At 48.9% G+C, this 16,320-nt stretch overlaps 1 protein-coding gene across 2 annotated transcripts in view; it reads right to left on the bottom strand.

The window, feature by feature from the left end:
- Positions 1 to 8,964: 8,964 nt before the first annotated feature.
- The window catches only part of Clmn (calmin), a 66,663-nt gene continuing 59,307 nt past the window's right edge, over positions 8,965 to 16,320 (bottom strand). Inside the window, exons 10-14 of one of the 2 annotated variants that reach the window (XM_069997642.1) lie at positions 14,575 to 14,771; positions 12,048 to 12,108; positions 11,391 to 11,461; positions 10,985 to 11,081; positions 8,965 to 9,165 (exon numbers count right to left, since the gene is read on the bottom strand). In XM_069997642.1, the coding sequence (XP_069853743.1) occupies positions 9,001 to 9,165; positions 10,985 to 11,081; positions 11,391 to 11,461; positions 12,048 to 12,108; positions 14,575 to 14,771 (591 nt within the window). In that variant the 3' untranslated portion in view covers positions 8,965 to 9,000. Of the gene's footprint in view, positions 9,170 to 10,984; positions 11,082 to 11,390; positions 11,462 to 12,047; positions 12,109 to 14,574; positions 14,772 to 16,320 lie in introns of both variants that reach the window. The other variant, XM_069997643.1, reaches the window with a different exon arrangement.

Below are 16,320 nucleotides of genomic sequence, written 5' to 3'. Positions count from 1 at the left end.
ATTATGCAAATAGCCATTTATATCTTCATTTATAATAATCAATAAATAAGAGTGCACAGTCATACAATATATTTTACAAAGATCCCTTTTGAACAAAGCTACAGACCTATTAAATAGACAAAATAGTCCTTGTACTACAAAATAACATTTCATTTCATTTTTCCCTCAGTAATTCTCCTGGTATGCTCAGTTAGAAAAAAAATCAGACATAGTTAATTATGTCCTGCCATGACATTAAAGAAACATAAAATCTGCTAAATATATCAGAGGCTCTAAAAAATGAAACACCTATTACCATCCAATATTCTCTGAACAAACTCCTGTCTTTAGGTTTAATAACTTGTCCCAAGAGCATACATGAGGAATAACCATTTTCTCATTTGTTTTTGGTTGATATTCTCAGGAACAAAGTCGGCAATGCAAGCAGCATACTGTGACCCACTATCTCTCCCTCCCCAGGGATGGGCCACATCAATCTACCAGCCTTTGGCTTAAGGAATGCAAAGAGCTCTGTCTCTGAGCAGAAATTCTTTTTTTGTTGTTGTTGGTCATGGGGCTTGAACTCTGGGCCTGGGCGCTGTCCCTCAGCTCTTCAGCTCAAGGAGAGTGCTCTACCACCTGAGCCACAGCGCCACTTCCAGTTTTCTGGTAGTTTATTGGAGATAAGAGTCTCACTGATTTTCCTGCCCCGGCTGGCTTTGGCCTCCTGAGTAGCTAGGATTACAGGTGTGAGCCACTGGCGCCTGGCTATGTCTCTGAATCACTGCCAAGGGTAGGGGAAAAGGTGGAGGAGAAGGAAGGGCCAGTCCAGTATAACTCTATCTTCTGCAGCTAAACTTTTTGAGTTGTAAGGAAATCCCTCGGTAAACTGTCTCCCTCCGATGCTGACTTAAGAAGACCAGCTTAGTTCATGGGGCCCTAAAAGTGGGTCTACCAGACTTCTCCCAGTGGGACTCCATCTCAGCTGACTCCTTTTGAAGTCACCTTTCTCATTCACTAAGCAGGAAGCAGTGCATTGAGTTTAAGCAATAGGCCACTTACTAAGATCAACAGAAACACATGATGAACCATCTTGTTAACATTTGGATGTTTAAACCCAGAAAGGATTTTTTTCCCTAAGAGGTTTTCCATCTTCCACCTCAGAATGATAAAAGAAAAAAAAAAAAGCCTTATCTGAGCTGAGGCCGGTCTCCAGTGCCCAGGCCAGCGCTGTCCTACTTTAGCAATGTCTAGCTCTGTAGATTGCATGCAATTCCCAGTTTCCTTCCAAAAAGTGTCTCAATGCTCACATGACCTCCAGCAATTTCTGCACTCTTTGTCTGTCCTTCCTCACACATGGTCTTCCAGGCAATATGCTCCTGTTGATTTTTTTGGTGATGCTTTAAAAGTAGCTGTTACAAATGAAATAATCTAGCAAATACTATTTTTCTATTTTTTTATAACAATGCAAATATCATGACTCAAAGAAAAAATAATGTTCCCTATCCGAAAGACAAAATCAATTACAACTCCATGCAAGTAATTCATGGTTTCCAGCCCCCTTTTTGCAAGACTGAGGTTTGAACTAAGGGCTCTTTGTAGCTGCCAGCCAGGAGCTCTCCTGCTTGAGCCATACTTCAGCTCTTTTGTTCAGGCTGTTGTGTCCAGAGTCTGTAATCCCCCATTTATGCTTTTGGTGTAGCTGGGATAAACAGGCATACACGACCACACCCTGTCTTTTCTGTGGAGATGGAGCCTGGAGAACGTTTTGCTCAGGCTGACCTCAAATCACAGTCCTCCTATCTCTGCCTCCCAAGTAAGTAGGATATGTACCACCATTGTTTAGCTGTTGTTCCCATTTTCATTATGTGCTTCGCAAGCTTTCTCAGTATGCCTTTAGCAAAGGGAAAGCCAGAATCCTACTCTGTGAGAAGCTTGTGTGGGAGATGGAGAGAAAAGAGCTAGAGTTAATCATGTTACAGAAGAACAATGCTTAATATTAGACATTGAGATGCAAACTGGTGAAATCCTTTTATTATTTTATTTTTGTGCTAGTACTGAGGCTTGAACTCAGGGCTTGGGCACTGTCCCTTAGATTTTCACTCAAGGTTGATGCTCTACCACTTGGTGGTTAATTGGAGACAGGCGTCTCACAGACTTTCCTGATTAGGCTGGCTTTGAATAGCAGTCCTCAGATCTCAGCCTCCTGAGTAGCTAAGATTAAGGGGTGAGCTTCCGACATCCAGCCTAAAGTCCTTTGAAAGGCAGAATTTTTTTTTAAAGATTTTCAACTGTAGGCTAAACACAAATTACTTGTTTTTAGGAAGGAGAAACTTAAGTAGTTTTGATAATGGGTTTGGGAGTCAAGGGGTGCAGCATTGAGGAGGGCGGTGAGAAGATGCAAGGAAGTAGCTTAGAATGTGACTCAAAACTCTGCCCCCCTCCCTTTCCAGCCCACAGAATTGCTCCCCATAACTTGTCAACCAGGCCAGGGCAAGCTGGCATCAGAATATCAGCGGGGGATCCCTATACTTCTAAATAGAGAAAGTCTAGAGAAGAAGTCCAAGTCTAGAAGTCAAGAAGCCCTGGGTTCTACCACTGGAGAAGCTGTAGGCCGTGACCTTGTAATCTTTCAGGCCTGTGCTTTCATTTCCTCCCGGAAGTAAACACCTCCACCATTGTTGCAGGGGTACAGTGAGTTAAGAAGCACACAAGCATCCTGTTAAAAAAGGCTTGTGTGTTTGTGACAGGGTAGCTGGCACTGAGTGGCAGAGGAAGGGACCAGAACACCAAGTCACAAGAAGTCACAAGCAGGTATTTTAGTTTGCCAAATGTGTGCTGAGTGTCTACGCTACCAAGAAGCTTAGAAAACTTCATCTGCCCAAGATGGCAACCAGGTGTTAGAAAGAGGCTGGAGCCTAGAAGTAGAGACCCCTACCCTACAATTCTTCTGAAGGGAACCCCTGCAGGAGGGAGCTGTATGTGACATCAGTGCCACAGGTGTAAACAAGTGAGCGGTGGATCGGGGTCCTAGATTGGAATCTAAAACCCTGGTTCTCTTTCTTCCCATAGATGAGGTGGTGTCTGGCCTGGTGCTGCTCTAGCCAGCGTGCTTGGGAAGGCCAGTTTGCCTGCTCTTGTCACTTGCTCTCAGAGTCCACTGTGTACTAAACACAGCCAGGCCAGTCTTCCTAACACCACAGACTCTGGCAACCCTACAAGAGCTGGCCCAGGAACTCCTACCAACCATGAGTTGCAGGGCCGTGCCATTCCGGAGCAAGCTCACCACAAGCCCGATCTTGCACACAGTGAGACACAGTGAGGCCCAAGATCACTCTGGGGTTCTTACAAATAAGAACAGGTAGAGCTGAGGAACCTGAGGACACAGGCCTCAGCGTAGGAAGAAAGCGGAAGAGCAAGCGTGCAACTGGTGCAAAGCCCAGGCCCCTTGTGCTGTGGGCTTACTTCCCCGAGTGCTGGCTGTGGTCCCAGACAGTGCCTGAGGAGAGGCAGAGGCACAGAGCCTTGTGCCCTGGGAAGACATAGGTACTGCCTTCCCCATACCCTCTCTGTCAAGGAAACGTAGCAGTAGTTTTTAAGCAAATCTGAATGATGATAACACTAGCACCAATTCTCTGCCTTTAGCTTCCTAGCCTGTCTTAGATATTTCACCTTCTCTTGCAGCTGGCATACTACAGCTTGACAACATTCATGTTGCTCTTACTCCAGCTGGACTCAGGGCAGGTTCATAAGTGAGACACCCACCCAAAGGAAACTCAAGGGGATTTATGGGTCAAGATGGTCTATGGAAGCTGGTGGCTCACCCCTGTAATCCTAGCTATTCACAAGGCTCAGATCTGAGGACTGCAGTTCAAAGTCAGCCCAGGCAGGAAAGTCTCTAAGACTCTTATCCCCACTTAACCAACCAAAAAGCTGGAAGTAGAGTTATGGCTCAAGTAGTAGAGCGAGCATTAGCTTTGAGAAAAAGAGCTTGGAGGCAGTGTCTAAGCCCCAAGTTCAAGCCTCAGAACTGGCACACACACACACACACACACACACGCACACACACACACACACACACACACCCCACAAACACAATGGTCTATGAAAGCTGGGATTGGTGAAACATGCCTATAAATCCAGGACTGTGATGCCTAAGACAGAGGAATCACAAGTTCAAGCCCATCCTGGCCACTTGTGAGTTTGAGGCAGTTCAAAAACTGATGGTATGTAGAACACAAGAGGCTCCAGGCACTCCATACTGCCGTCACAAACCCACATGGAAATAAGAGCAAAGGAATGAAAGTTATACAACCACGTAGATGGAGAAAAGGCAACAGCAGGCTAGGGATCCCATTCCATTTGTACCAGGAACAGAGAAATGAGCAGGGGTCAAGCAGGGTAGGAAGGAGCCTGGTGCCAGGTGCCTGCAGGGGGCAGCACTGAGACATCTCGGGCTGTAGCATCCAAGACAGACTTGGGAATAGGGATGGGGAAGGTTGGATAAGAGCTAGAAACATGGGCATTTGTCCATTCTCAGGCCTCTTTCCCTTCCTATGAAGTCAGATGACTACACTGCCCCTACTCCATGAAGGACGATGGAGAAGCACCAATCCAGAGACGACACACACGGCAAGGCAGGAGCTACCTCAGGAGAGACTGGATTCACTGGTGATGACACTGGCCTGTCCAGCTGCCAAAATTCTGCACCAGGGTCTCTGGTCCTGTCATATAGTCTGTACGCTGCACAAAGGCACCCGGACAAGATGGCAAGTGGGAGTTGAGATCTGGCATCTGCTCTGTTCTTCCAGCTTTGCCCGAGTTCTCGGATGTATGTGCCCGGAATGGGGGCAGTTGGCGATCAAACCAAGTGCCCAGGAGTGGATTCTGCCCAGAAGGAATAGTTTCATTGAAATCACACAAGGACAGTGCATAAACAGTGCATATCCCTTTTCTAGGGCAAGGAGTAATGGAAAGATGTCACAGGTCACAGCAATTGAAGGAACTCCAGAGAAAAGATGTGCAAATGTTGACAGACAAATCCAAAAATTTCATTAGCTGACACCTCCTCACTCCCGGTTAGCTTTAAGTCTTAACTCTTAAACATGAACAGATACACACAACCACCCAGTACTTGAGAAAAGCTTGTAACAAGAAAGAGTTCAGACCAACCAAGAGAAATGAAAACTGGAGGAGACAAAGACAACACAGGGAGTGATTTCTTCAAACCCCCCTCAAGTACATCCACAGAGAGGCAAGACCTGAAAATCCCAGAATCAGCAGCAGGACACAGTTCTGGGGATTAAATAAAACATTCATATTGGGAAAACATAACCCAATAAGTTTCCTGAAAGCAGATAAAGAGAGATGAGAAATTTAAAAAGAGATTTAAAAAGATATTAGAGGATTAGCCAGAGAAGTCCAACATTGGAACAGTGGTCCACAAGAAAGAATGTAAATAATTACAAGAAAACAGAAAAAATTTCCCATGAGACAAAGGACACCACCACCAAGGGTAAAGACAGGAAGTTCTTTCAAGGAAGGGAGAGAAACCCAGGTCACACACAAAGGCACTGGAAGCTGAACAGTGACAGAAATCTCAACTACCACCATTGGGGAAAGTGTAATTTCCACCTGCTTCTATGTCAGCCACACTGGGTAAGGGCAGAAGACCTTTTCTTCTGTTTTTTTTTTTTTGGTTGTACTGGAAATTGAACCCAAGGCCTTCACTTGCTAGGCAAGACTCTACTAGCTTAAGCTACTCTGTCAGACCCTTTCTGTGTTGGTTATTTTCTAGGTAGGGTCATATTTTATGCCTGTGTCAGCCTGGACTGCGATCCTCCTATTTGTGCCTCTCCATACGTAGGAGGATCACAGTTGTTGGGGATGAATGTACAAGCCACTGGGACCTACCATTATGCTTACCCTGGGATAATAGGCACATAGCACCGTGCCCAGCCATGGGTTGAGATGAAGTCTCCCAAATTTTTCTGCTCACACTGTCCTGAAATTGTTCTCCTAACCGCCACCTCCTAGGACGCTAGGATTATAGGCTTGAACCATAGTACCCAACCTGAGAGACATTTTAAGACATTCAAAAGAAAAAATCTCAACATATTTATACTACTACTTATATCCAATGCTGCCTCTCAGAATGTTTCTAAAGAATGTGGAGAGAAAAAAGGGGGACAACAGTACACGACTTAGCTAAGACATGCGCAAGGCCGCATCCACAAGGAATAGGGACTGAGTTTTGGGATCTCACATAGGGTACCTTCGTCTATGACTAGAAAGCCAGTGGATGTTTGGAAACTAACTGAAAAGCATGTCACGTAGAAACACAATGGGAAATAGAAGAAACAGCTAATGAATTGCTTCTTAGTAAGACTTGGGGTTGGCTAGTTCTCATTAACATCATGTGTGTTAAAAAGACACCAAGCAATAGGGGTGTTCACCCAAGCAGCCTTCTTCTATATCCAGTCTCTTCTAGCTAAGCCTGCATTCAAATGAGACTTACTTTTTCCTTTTAATAAGAGTCCATTTTCTGAACCAAATGACTCTTAGGCACCTTGCCAATAGATGTTTTTAAAAGTGTTACAAATTATATAAAATAGTGAAGAGAGGGCCACCAGATTTTTTTTGGAGAAGGTCTAGACCTGTAAAATGAAGGCACTGCTCTTGGGTCAAGTCTTCTTTGGTCTCTAATTTGGGTGAGGACTGCACCGTGTCCAGGGTTTCAAAGTGTCACGTGGATAATCTCTATGATCTGTACCCTGGCGCTTCCAGTCCTGCCCTCAAGCTCAGCAATTAGCACATTTTCCCTGGGGTCCTTGGTGTTTGGGATGGACTCACTCCAAGTTCCCTCGGCCTTGGGAGGCTGAGATTTTATCAGGGAGGGGAAGGCAGCCTAGAATCAGAATGGCTTAAAGGGACAATACACTAGCTAGGCTGTAATCCCGTTAAATTTGCTCAAAATTAACAAGGCCTTGGTTTACTGCTAGGAAGGAGTGATAGTGTCCAGGACTGAGAACAATGCAAATGTCAAATCATAAGCTCTACAGCTGTCAATGATATTCCAGAAGGAGTAGGAGGAGAGGCTGAAAGTAAATAAAACTTCTGCATGGAGAGGGAAAACAAAACAAAACTATAAAACCTCACACGTAAGCCAGAACCAGGGGTTGAAGGCTGGCCTAACATTTTTGGTTTTGTTTGAGGAGGTCATTTTAACCTTTTTGTTTCTGTTTTGGATGCACGTACAGCTAGTGGAAGATGTTTCTCACAGCAAGTGACAGCTTTGGGCTGGGTATCAGATGGCTTGAAGGGTCATTGGCATCCTGCCTCTCTGGGATGCCGTAAGCAAGATGCTCCCAGAGCCTCTGCTCATGTTTATTGGTATATAAGGGCTGCCTGCTACATGCTTTGGGGAAGCGGAGGGAAAGAGCCAATCCACAGTCTTCATTATGTGAGTCTTTACAGAGAAGAGGGTATAGCATGCATGAGGCCCTGGGTTCAATTCCTCAGCACCACATAAGCAAAAAGAAAAAAGCCGGAAGTGGCACTGTGGCTCAAGTGGTAGAGTGCTAGCCTTGAGCTGAAGAGCTGAGGGACAGTGCCCAGGCCGAGTTCAGGCCCCACGACCAGACCCCCCCCCAAAAAAGAAAGATCTGGGGTTGAGGAAGGTGGGAGAGTGGGAGATATACTTCTTTCTTCTCTCAGAAACCTTCTGCTCTGGTCTGCTCACCAGGCTATGCTTTCAGAAAGCCTCTGTAAGAAATCCACTACAACCCACTGCAAAGGATGCTGGTGCCAACGGGCATCCTGAGACCCCAGTGCCTGAGCAGCAGCCGGTGGACCCCGCCCAGCTCCAGCACCAGCACCTTGTTCCTCATCCAGCCCCTTCTTCTAGGGGCTCATCTCAGTGCTCTGTGGGGCTTTCCAGGTCTGCATAGAAAGCTCAGAAAAGTGAGAGTGTCTTGGGCCTACTCTATCCATCCAGAGCTCTGATTTATTATTATTATTATTATTGTTGTTTGCCAGTACCAGCAATTGAACTCAGGGTCTGGACACTGTCACTTAGCTTTTTCACTCAAAACTGGCACTGTACCACTTAAGCCACTTCCAGTTTTGCAGGTTAATTGGAAGTCTCAACCGACTTTCCTTTCCACAGCTGGCTTGGAACCTTGATCCTGAATAGCTAGGATTACAGGCACCAACCCCTCTCAGGTTTCATTTGACAGGAGAAACCCACCGGTAGAAAAGGCTAGACAATCAGAGCCTTACCTCAATCCAATCAGAGCAAAAGGGAATTAAATATGCAATCCACATCCCCAAGACAAAAACGAAGATCTGTGACATACAACAAAGCCTCCCCGCTCTTCCCTGGAATCACCAATTCCTGCCAATTCCCAAATATGCTGTCTGGGAGTCACAAAGCTGGGATTTGGATTCCCCCCCAGATAATCAACTCCTTGCTAGGCTTTAAGCACATCCCCTTTCCACCCATCCCTTCCCTACCCACCTCTACTCCTTCACAGACCTGCTTCTGAGGATACTATGACAGCTTTCTCAGTGATGGGGACTGGGCATGGGTAACCACATTTTCTCATCAGGGAGAATCCACCCCCCCCCCCCCCCCGCACCTGAAACACAAGTCTCTCCGGTTCCTCCAGAACCTTCAAGAACTACATGGTTCATGAGCTAAGATCTAAGCATAGACTGCATATTAATAAGAATGATAACCGCCTAACTGAGCAAGGCACACAGAGGCAAAACCCACCTAAGGGTCCAGTTGCAAACCTGAGTTCAGAGTACATAGCCAACAAAGGAAAGCACGCTCCCCAGTCTTCGGGAAGAGAAAGAGGAAATGGAGATAAAGCAAGATCCAAAAGGGGATGGGTGGAGGGGGGTCACCGGGAGAGCTTCAACTGTCCACAACCCTGAACAGAAAATAAAATGAAGTTTTAAAAAAAAAGACCCCACCCCTGCTTGGGGTCCTGTCTTTTTATTCTCCAGACACGCACATCAGAGCCGGTTCATATCAAGCTGTGGGAAGAGCAGCAGGCAGTAAACCAGGAGCCAGAGGAAGAGAATGAAATACATCACATCTGGCTGCTGGACAAGCTGGGTCAGAGAGTCACTCTGCGGGCTCTGGCTCCCCTGCAGCATGGCTTCTCCAGAGTGGTTGGCCTTCCTGCAGAGAGGAAGGAAAGACAGACACTGCAGTTACCAGCATGGTCCACAGATGGACAGTGGACCATACCCTGCACCACTGGACAGCTCCGCCCACATCCCACCTGCAGAGTGGAGAGCTTCCCATGATGCACTGGGGGGAGGAAAAGAGGCCTCCCCCCACCTCCCTAGCCCCAGGCCATCTTAGGCTGAGGAGCAGCACAAGCTGCCAGCCCCATTGCAGAGATGGGGCATCCTGACATTCACGGCACCTGAGTCAGTCCCCAAGGACGCCCCCTTTATAACCCAAAGCTCACCATAAGGAGAAATTAGGCCCTGAGAGCTCTCAGTCATCCTGGGATCATGGAGAGTACTTTGCAAGCCATTGGGAGGAACACAGAGCACCCCAATGACAGGTAAGGCACATTTCAAAACAGCCACTGGAAACAGAGCCATCCTTTCCGGTCTGGTCTATGTGAATTGGGCCGATTTACCTTATATTTCACAGGAAGCACCTGACTTTAAAAGGATATTTTTGCTTTTGCCTTGGTAGGTAACAAGAGTGCTGGCTGAAGAGTTTGGAATGGGGTAGGGTGGGAAACCAACCTCAGACCCAAAAGTCTAAGAGGAGAAAGGGGGAGGGGGAAGAGAAAGGGGAGGGACTACTGTAGCAAAGCCTGGAGTGTTAGCATCTTAGGGCCAACTTCTGGACCACACTCTCCCTGAACCATCTCCTGCCCACTGAGGGGTGAGAAGGGGGCTTCAGCATTTGCCACTATCTACAAATAGAGGAATACACGCATGTACCAGCCAACCAATACGACTTTCCTGTCTTAAAAAATGCCTTTAGGGGGCTGGGAAGGTGGCTCAGTGGTAGAGCGCTTGCCTTGCATGCCTGAGGCCCTGGGTTCAATTCCTCAGCACCATATAAGCAAAAAGAAAAATCTGGAAGTGGCACTGTGGCTCAAGTGGTAGAGTGCTAGCCTTGAGCTGAAAAGCTGAGGGACAGTGCCCAGGCCCAGAGTTCAGGCCCCACGACCGGACCCCCCCCAAAAAAATGCCTATAGGTAGTATCATGTTTTATTTCCAAAGTGATATATACTCAGTGCAGAAAACATGCCCACACTGATAAAGGTCACAGGTTCAACTGTCAACATGTCTCATAAAAGCTAAACATACGATTTGCCAAAAATTATGTCCTGCTTAGCTGAAAACTTGAATTTTCACTTGCATTTGGAGCAGGGAAGGAAAGTTATATTGCTTCTTTTTTGTGTGCCAGTCCTGGGGCTTGAACTCAGGGTCTGGGTGCTGCCCCTTTTACCCAAGGCTGGTGCTCTACCACTTAGGCCACAGCTCCAAGTGTAATCCTTTGGTAGTTAATTGGAGATGAGAGGCTCATGGTCCTGCCCAGGCTTCAAACCACAATCCTCAGATCTGTCTCATGAGTAACTAGGAGTATAGGCAGGAGTCATGGGCATCTTGCTTTATCTTGGTTCTTATTTAAGGAGTCAGAGTGGGTAAAATTCTAAGGCCCACACTCCTGGGTCCTGAGCAATATTCAGAAATGGGCCTCTAATTCCAGAAATCAAAATCCTTCCAAGCCAATTGGAGTCTATGGCAAAGGATGGGAGGAAGAAAAGGAGGGAGAGGAAGGCAGAAGAAAGAAAGGGAGGGAGGGAGGAAGGAAGGAAGGGAAGGAAAGGAAAAACTAAGCAACACATGATTTTGGCAGGGACGGGAACTTGTGTGTATGTGAGATACTTTTCTGGTTTCCTATGTTCTAAACAGGCTGTTTTACGGCAACTCAGCCAGCTAGTTCTCCAACGGTAAGAAATACTTTCATAGATATCCTGGTATGTTTGCATTCCCTCTTCATGTCTGCTCTGATGCCATAGAACTGTAAAATGAGCTCAGTGAGCTTCTGAGTATTGTACCTGCAGTGGGACAGAAGAGACATGGTCATCAGGGACTACAGGAAACTACCACAAGACTTCCCCTCTCCTGCCTGGCTCTATGTTTCCTAAGTCTGCAGCTGTGATATGGCGGCAAGCTCCAAAACCCAGACCCCTGGCACACCCACTCTGTGGGTAGGTGCTGGCACACCCTCTTGCCCCTTCCCCATCCCCCACACTGAGTTGCTATTCATTTTCCCTGCCACCCCTTTCATTCTCCCAAATCATTAATCATGACACCCACAAAGCCTAGCTGACAACCATCCAAGTAGGCAGGCCCAAGTCACCAACCTGTTTAACATTCGATTCCTTCTGTCATCCACATCTGCTGCATTCCTCAATTGGACATAGCTAAAATGGTCCTACAGTGAAATTTATAAACAAAACCCCGCAACCCAATTAGTAAAGATGAAATCTCTGAAACAGAAAACAAGATGATTTTAAACACACAAAGCCGAACATGCCATGCTTTTCTTGATACTGTAAACAGCTAGTTCCAAAATTAAAACACTAAACAATTGAAATTCACTACCCTCCTACCCACTGGTGATTGGGACAGGCCCACCCCCACCCCCCCACCAAGCCCTGACCAGTGCTGGCATGCCAGCGGTTCCCAAGCACACATCTGGGGCCTAGACACTTGTAACTGTCAAGAGGACCCTCTCAATGCAGTCCGTCTAGGCACAAGTGTGGGAGTAGAGGGAGGTGTCTTGCGCTCATTTATATAATGAAGAGGCTTTGGGGCTTTAAAATCAACACTTTATTTACATCCCTTATTGCCCGAAACTGGGATATCCAAGTGGACTGAACTTAATGACAAGGTTTCAATGTGTTTGTCTTCTATCCAAAAGTACAGGTGCTGCACTTCAGCTCTAGGCTGGGGAGGAGGAAGGATGGAAAGGCATTGATTAGCAGGGCCCAAAAAGGAGGAGAAATTCACCTACTAACCGTTTCCAAAGACCTATTACTGTGCCGCCGAATGTAAATGCTGGAATCACTGTGGCTAGTCCTGAAAGACAAAGATACACATCCTGTTAGTACCAGCCGGGGCTTCCTCGGGGCTCCATGATGCAGTTACACTGACTTGAGCCACTGACATCAGACCCAGAAACTTGCACCCAATGTGTCCCACTTTGTTGGAATGCACCTGGAGATGAAGTGGGCCCTCATCTACACGAAAGCACTGGATTCTGGATGGATTTTTAATTTCCAGTATGTGCTTCCTGGGGTCTGGGTTTGACCAAACATCTATTCCCAGGATTTGGTCTTCTTCAATCCCAAAATATGCTGATTGCTCCTAGCTGCAATCACAGCATCTACTTGAAGCAACATTGTCCCCAAGAGACGGTGCCTTAAAGGAGTTCACCTTCTTCCCACACTTCTGTGATGTTTCCTAACAAAGCAGCGCTTCCTGCTGGGCAGGGACCCTGCTCTTCCCTCTCTGTCCTCCACAGGAAATTTGATTCTTTTAGCATGAGTCTGGCTGTGCATTCATCTTGACTATCAAGAGTCTCCTGTGTGTCAGGAACCAGGCGAGGTGCCCAGGCCATCTCCTGCCATCATGCATTCATTCCTTCCTGCATTCCTCTACCCAGAGAGTAGCCACTGAATGCCAGCTGCCAGCCAGGGCTGTGCTAAAGGCTGGGCTATGTTGGAGAGCCCTCCATTCAGACCCTGCCTTCACAGGATTGGTTCAGCCAGGGTAAGGCCGGTGATACACAAGGCAGGTCTATGCACAAATGATTACAGGAATGACGGCTGTGAGGGGTGGTAAGGAGGCACAGAGGAGAGTGTAGGATGGATATACAGGCTATAGAAAGAAGGCTCAAACAGCCTTGGGAGATCCCAGACTGCCTGGAGGAATGGGCAGTGGAGCTGACACCAAAGGCTGAGAAGGACTGAGCCAGGGGACAGTGTTCCAGTTGGAGAATCGTCCTCAAGTGTGAAGGAGCCTGGAGCAGTGCACAGGTGGAGTTTCCTGACCCTCAGCGGAGGCTGGGGTACCTGGCTCGGGCATGCAGGAAGGAGAGGCCCAGGGGGGCAGAAAGCACGTGGGCTCCTGGAGCCTCCCAAAAGGCGGGAGCCAAGAGGGGAGGTGGGATTGGGACGTGAAGGCTGGCAGGCGGGATGAGTAGACACCAGAGGGCCCAGGATGGCTTCTTGGCATTAATGAGCACACCTCCAAGCTGCCTGCACCCTCCCCAGTGTTGAGGCACCCGCCTTCAGACACCTTATCACACTGCCTGTAGCCAGACAGGGAGGAGGAGTTGCTCTGCACCAAGACCTCAGACTTGAGTTGATCATCACCCAGGGAGGGGCTTGCTTAGGCAGAACCGAGCACGTGACTGTGGCTCCTCCCCACGTGTGGTGGGCAGGGCAGCCACTCCCCCGGGTCAGGGTTCTCTGTGTCTTGCTTACACAATAGTCCCACACAGACAGGCACCAGGGTACCAGGAGTCAAGGCCAAAGCTGCAACCAATTTCCACAGTGGGGACCCCCCCCCAATAGCCTAGGCAGAGAAGACAGAGAAGAGACAGACACCGGGGCTCTGCTCACGCTTCCTCTGCCTCTTTCTACCTGGAGCCTCTCTGCCTACTCTCAGGACACACCTCAGCCATTTCTCTTTGTGACCAGTGTAGTCCGCTGCAGGCCAAGAGGGGCCAGAGAAAGAATGGAGACTGTGGAGTCAGCCAGACCTGAGTGTGAAACTCTGCACTGCATGTCCTGAGCTGGGAGAACTTGAGGCCATGGCCTAGGCCCCCGACCCTCCCATCAGCCATCATGAGGCAGAGTGCCAGCTCCGTGCCTCTGGAGTGAGCATGGACATGGGTGAGAAAATGGTGAAGGGTGGTTACTGGAGGACTCGTGAGGATGGGGCCACCAGGGTCTTGAGACACTCAGTGGCTCCATACTTTCCCCATGACACAGGTGGCTCCTTTGGTGGTTTTGGAGTAGCCCACATGGCATGAGCTACAGACTTCCAAGCAAGCCAATGCCCCCCACCTCCTGGGAGCCAGGTCCAGTTTCCGAGTCACACCTATCTCCAGGGATGAGAGTCATACCTTCGCTCAAAGTCAGCGAGATGCTTACTGACCACCACGCCTGCCTCCTCCTGGCTCAATCCACAGTGCTCTGGAACCAGGGGGCTGAGTGCAAGTCTATCAATCTCCCTTTCCCACCTGCTTCCATTTAGGTCTGCCATCTGGTGCTCCCTGAGGACTCCCACCCACCAGCCCACAGGGGGAGATGGGGGGGCGGGGGTGGGGAGGCAAGTTCCAGATCCTTCCAGGTTTGGTCAGGTGACTGTGACATCAGAGAATGAGGACACATATGACTCTTGTCTTCTCTCCATCATCCCGCTCCCCTCCACTCCTCCCCCCGCCCACTCTGACCACATCAGAAAGCGTAGCAGGGCCAAGGTCAGAGCTACTCTGGCACCACCTCCAGGGCGAAAGCCATTGTCACGAACCCCTACCTGGAAGGGACTCTGTGGTCTCCAGAGTCATCTTCGAGGTCTTCCGAGGACCGAACAGTCCCAGGCGCTACAAAGAAGGAGGTTTCTACATGGTCCACATGCTTTCTTTTCTCTTTCTTTTTACTGCTGGTTGACTCGCCCGCTATTTTCGTTTCTAATGGGTTCGCTATGTTTTCAGACTTGGTGGAGTCTTGGGTCTAGAAGATAAAAACAGACAAAGAAAAGTCAAATGTCCTGCTGGCAGAGGCCACAGAGCCCAGCAGAGCTCCAACCACAGCCTAGCCAGGGCGGCTCATGGACTCCAGCACAGCTCACCCCGATGACCCCCACCCCCATTGTGAAGAACTCAGAGGCCACAGAAGAAGGCAGGCTTTAGGGTCAGGAAGCTCTGGTTTCAACTCCAGACTGACTCAGCTATGGGCCCCTGAGCAGCTGACCTTCAATGTCCTTGCTTGACAAATGTGTACAACCATTTCTGGCCCTCTTCCTATGACATCCCAGACAGGGTGACCCTCCAGTGCTCTACCTGTGGTGGGGGGGGGGCGGTGGGAATCCGAGAAACCTAAGGGGTTCAAAGGTGGCACACACAGGCAAGTGGCCAAGAACAACCTTGACAATCACCCCAGTTGTCCTCAGCCTCCACCTTGGAGACAGCAAGGCCTGATCTCACCAAAGGCCCCTTCCAACCATGCTGGCTGAGGGTCTCCTTTGGGAAGTACCAGTGTGGCAGGCCTGGCTTCTGATAAGTCAGTCTACAATGTGTGTGTGTGCGTGCGTGCGTGTGTGTGTGTATGTGTGTGTGTGTGTGTGTGTGTGTGTGTGTGTGTGTGTGTGTGGTGGGGGTGACAGGTAGACCCCTAGGATCTGTGGGACTACCAACCCTCTTTTCTCTGCCCCACAGATGGTGGCTGTGCCCTCCCGCCCTGCCACCTCAGCCGCCATTCCCGCCTCTCCACCTGAGAATCCTGCCCCTCCCCCCATGCAGTCCTGAACCAGCACACACACAAAAAAGCCACCTCCCTTGTGGCGGTTTTCCAACTAAATCTTAAGTGGCTCTTAAGGACCCTTGAGCCCCCTTTTTTCTGCAGCCATGGAGAGTTTGCCTTCCTGTGTCTCCCTGATCCACCTGGGATGCAGAAGCCTGAGCCATTTATCTCCGTGTTTCCCTCCTGGCCTCACCCTGCACCCACTGTGGGCAGGGGGACTATGCGGCCCTGCCAGGCACCAGGCTGGTCTCTAGGACCCTGCACACCTGACTCCCTCATGTATCTCTCCAATCCCTCTTGAACTGCTGGCTCCATAGATGGAGTGGGCAAACAAGTGGCAGACAAGTGTGTATCCAGCAGCTCAAGCTCACAGTGAGTGGCCCCTTGTGTTTGCACAGCCATTGGATGCCATAGGATGAAGTGTGGAGCATGACAAAAGCCTTGCAGAATTACTGCGGCCAGTGAGCTGGTGCCAGTGAGCTGGCTGTCAGCCACCATTCCCGTGCCTGGCCAACCCGCACAGGCTACATCTTGTGGACTGAGGTAGGGCCTGGGACGTATCTGGCCACATTTCAGGAGGAGCTCTATTTTGAGAGCCCACCCTGCGTTACCTGTGTCTCATAAAGGGCATCTGAAGTCTGGGTTTTGAGGTGCCTGAGAGGAAAGCTTTTTCTCACCTCTGTCTTTTTTTTTTTTGCCAATCCTGGGTCTTGAACTCAGGGCCTGGGTGCTGTCCCTCAACTTCTTTTGCTCAAGACTA

The sequence above is a fragment of the Dipodomys merriami genome, unplaced genomic scaffold (assembly GCF_024711535.1).
Source record: "Dipodomys merriami isolate MVZ:Mamm:240054 unplaced genomic scaffold, mDipMer1.0.p SCAF_50, whole genome shotgun sequence".
Lineage (NCBI taxonomy): Eukaryota > Metazoa > Chordata > Mammalia > Rodentia > Heteromyidae > Dipodomys > Dipodomys merriami.
Note: the sequence above shows the minus strand (reverse complement) of the source record. Positions and strands in the feature narration are given on the sequence as shown.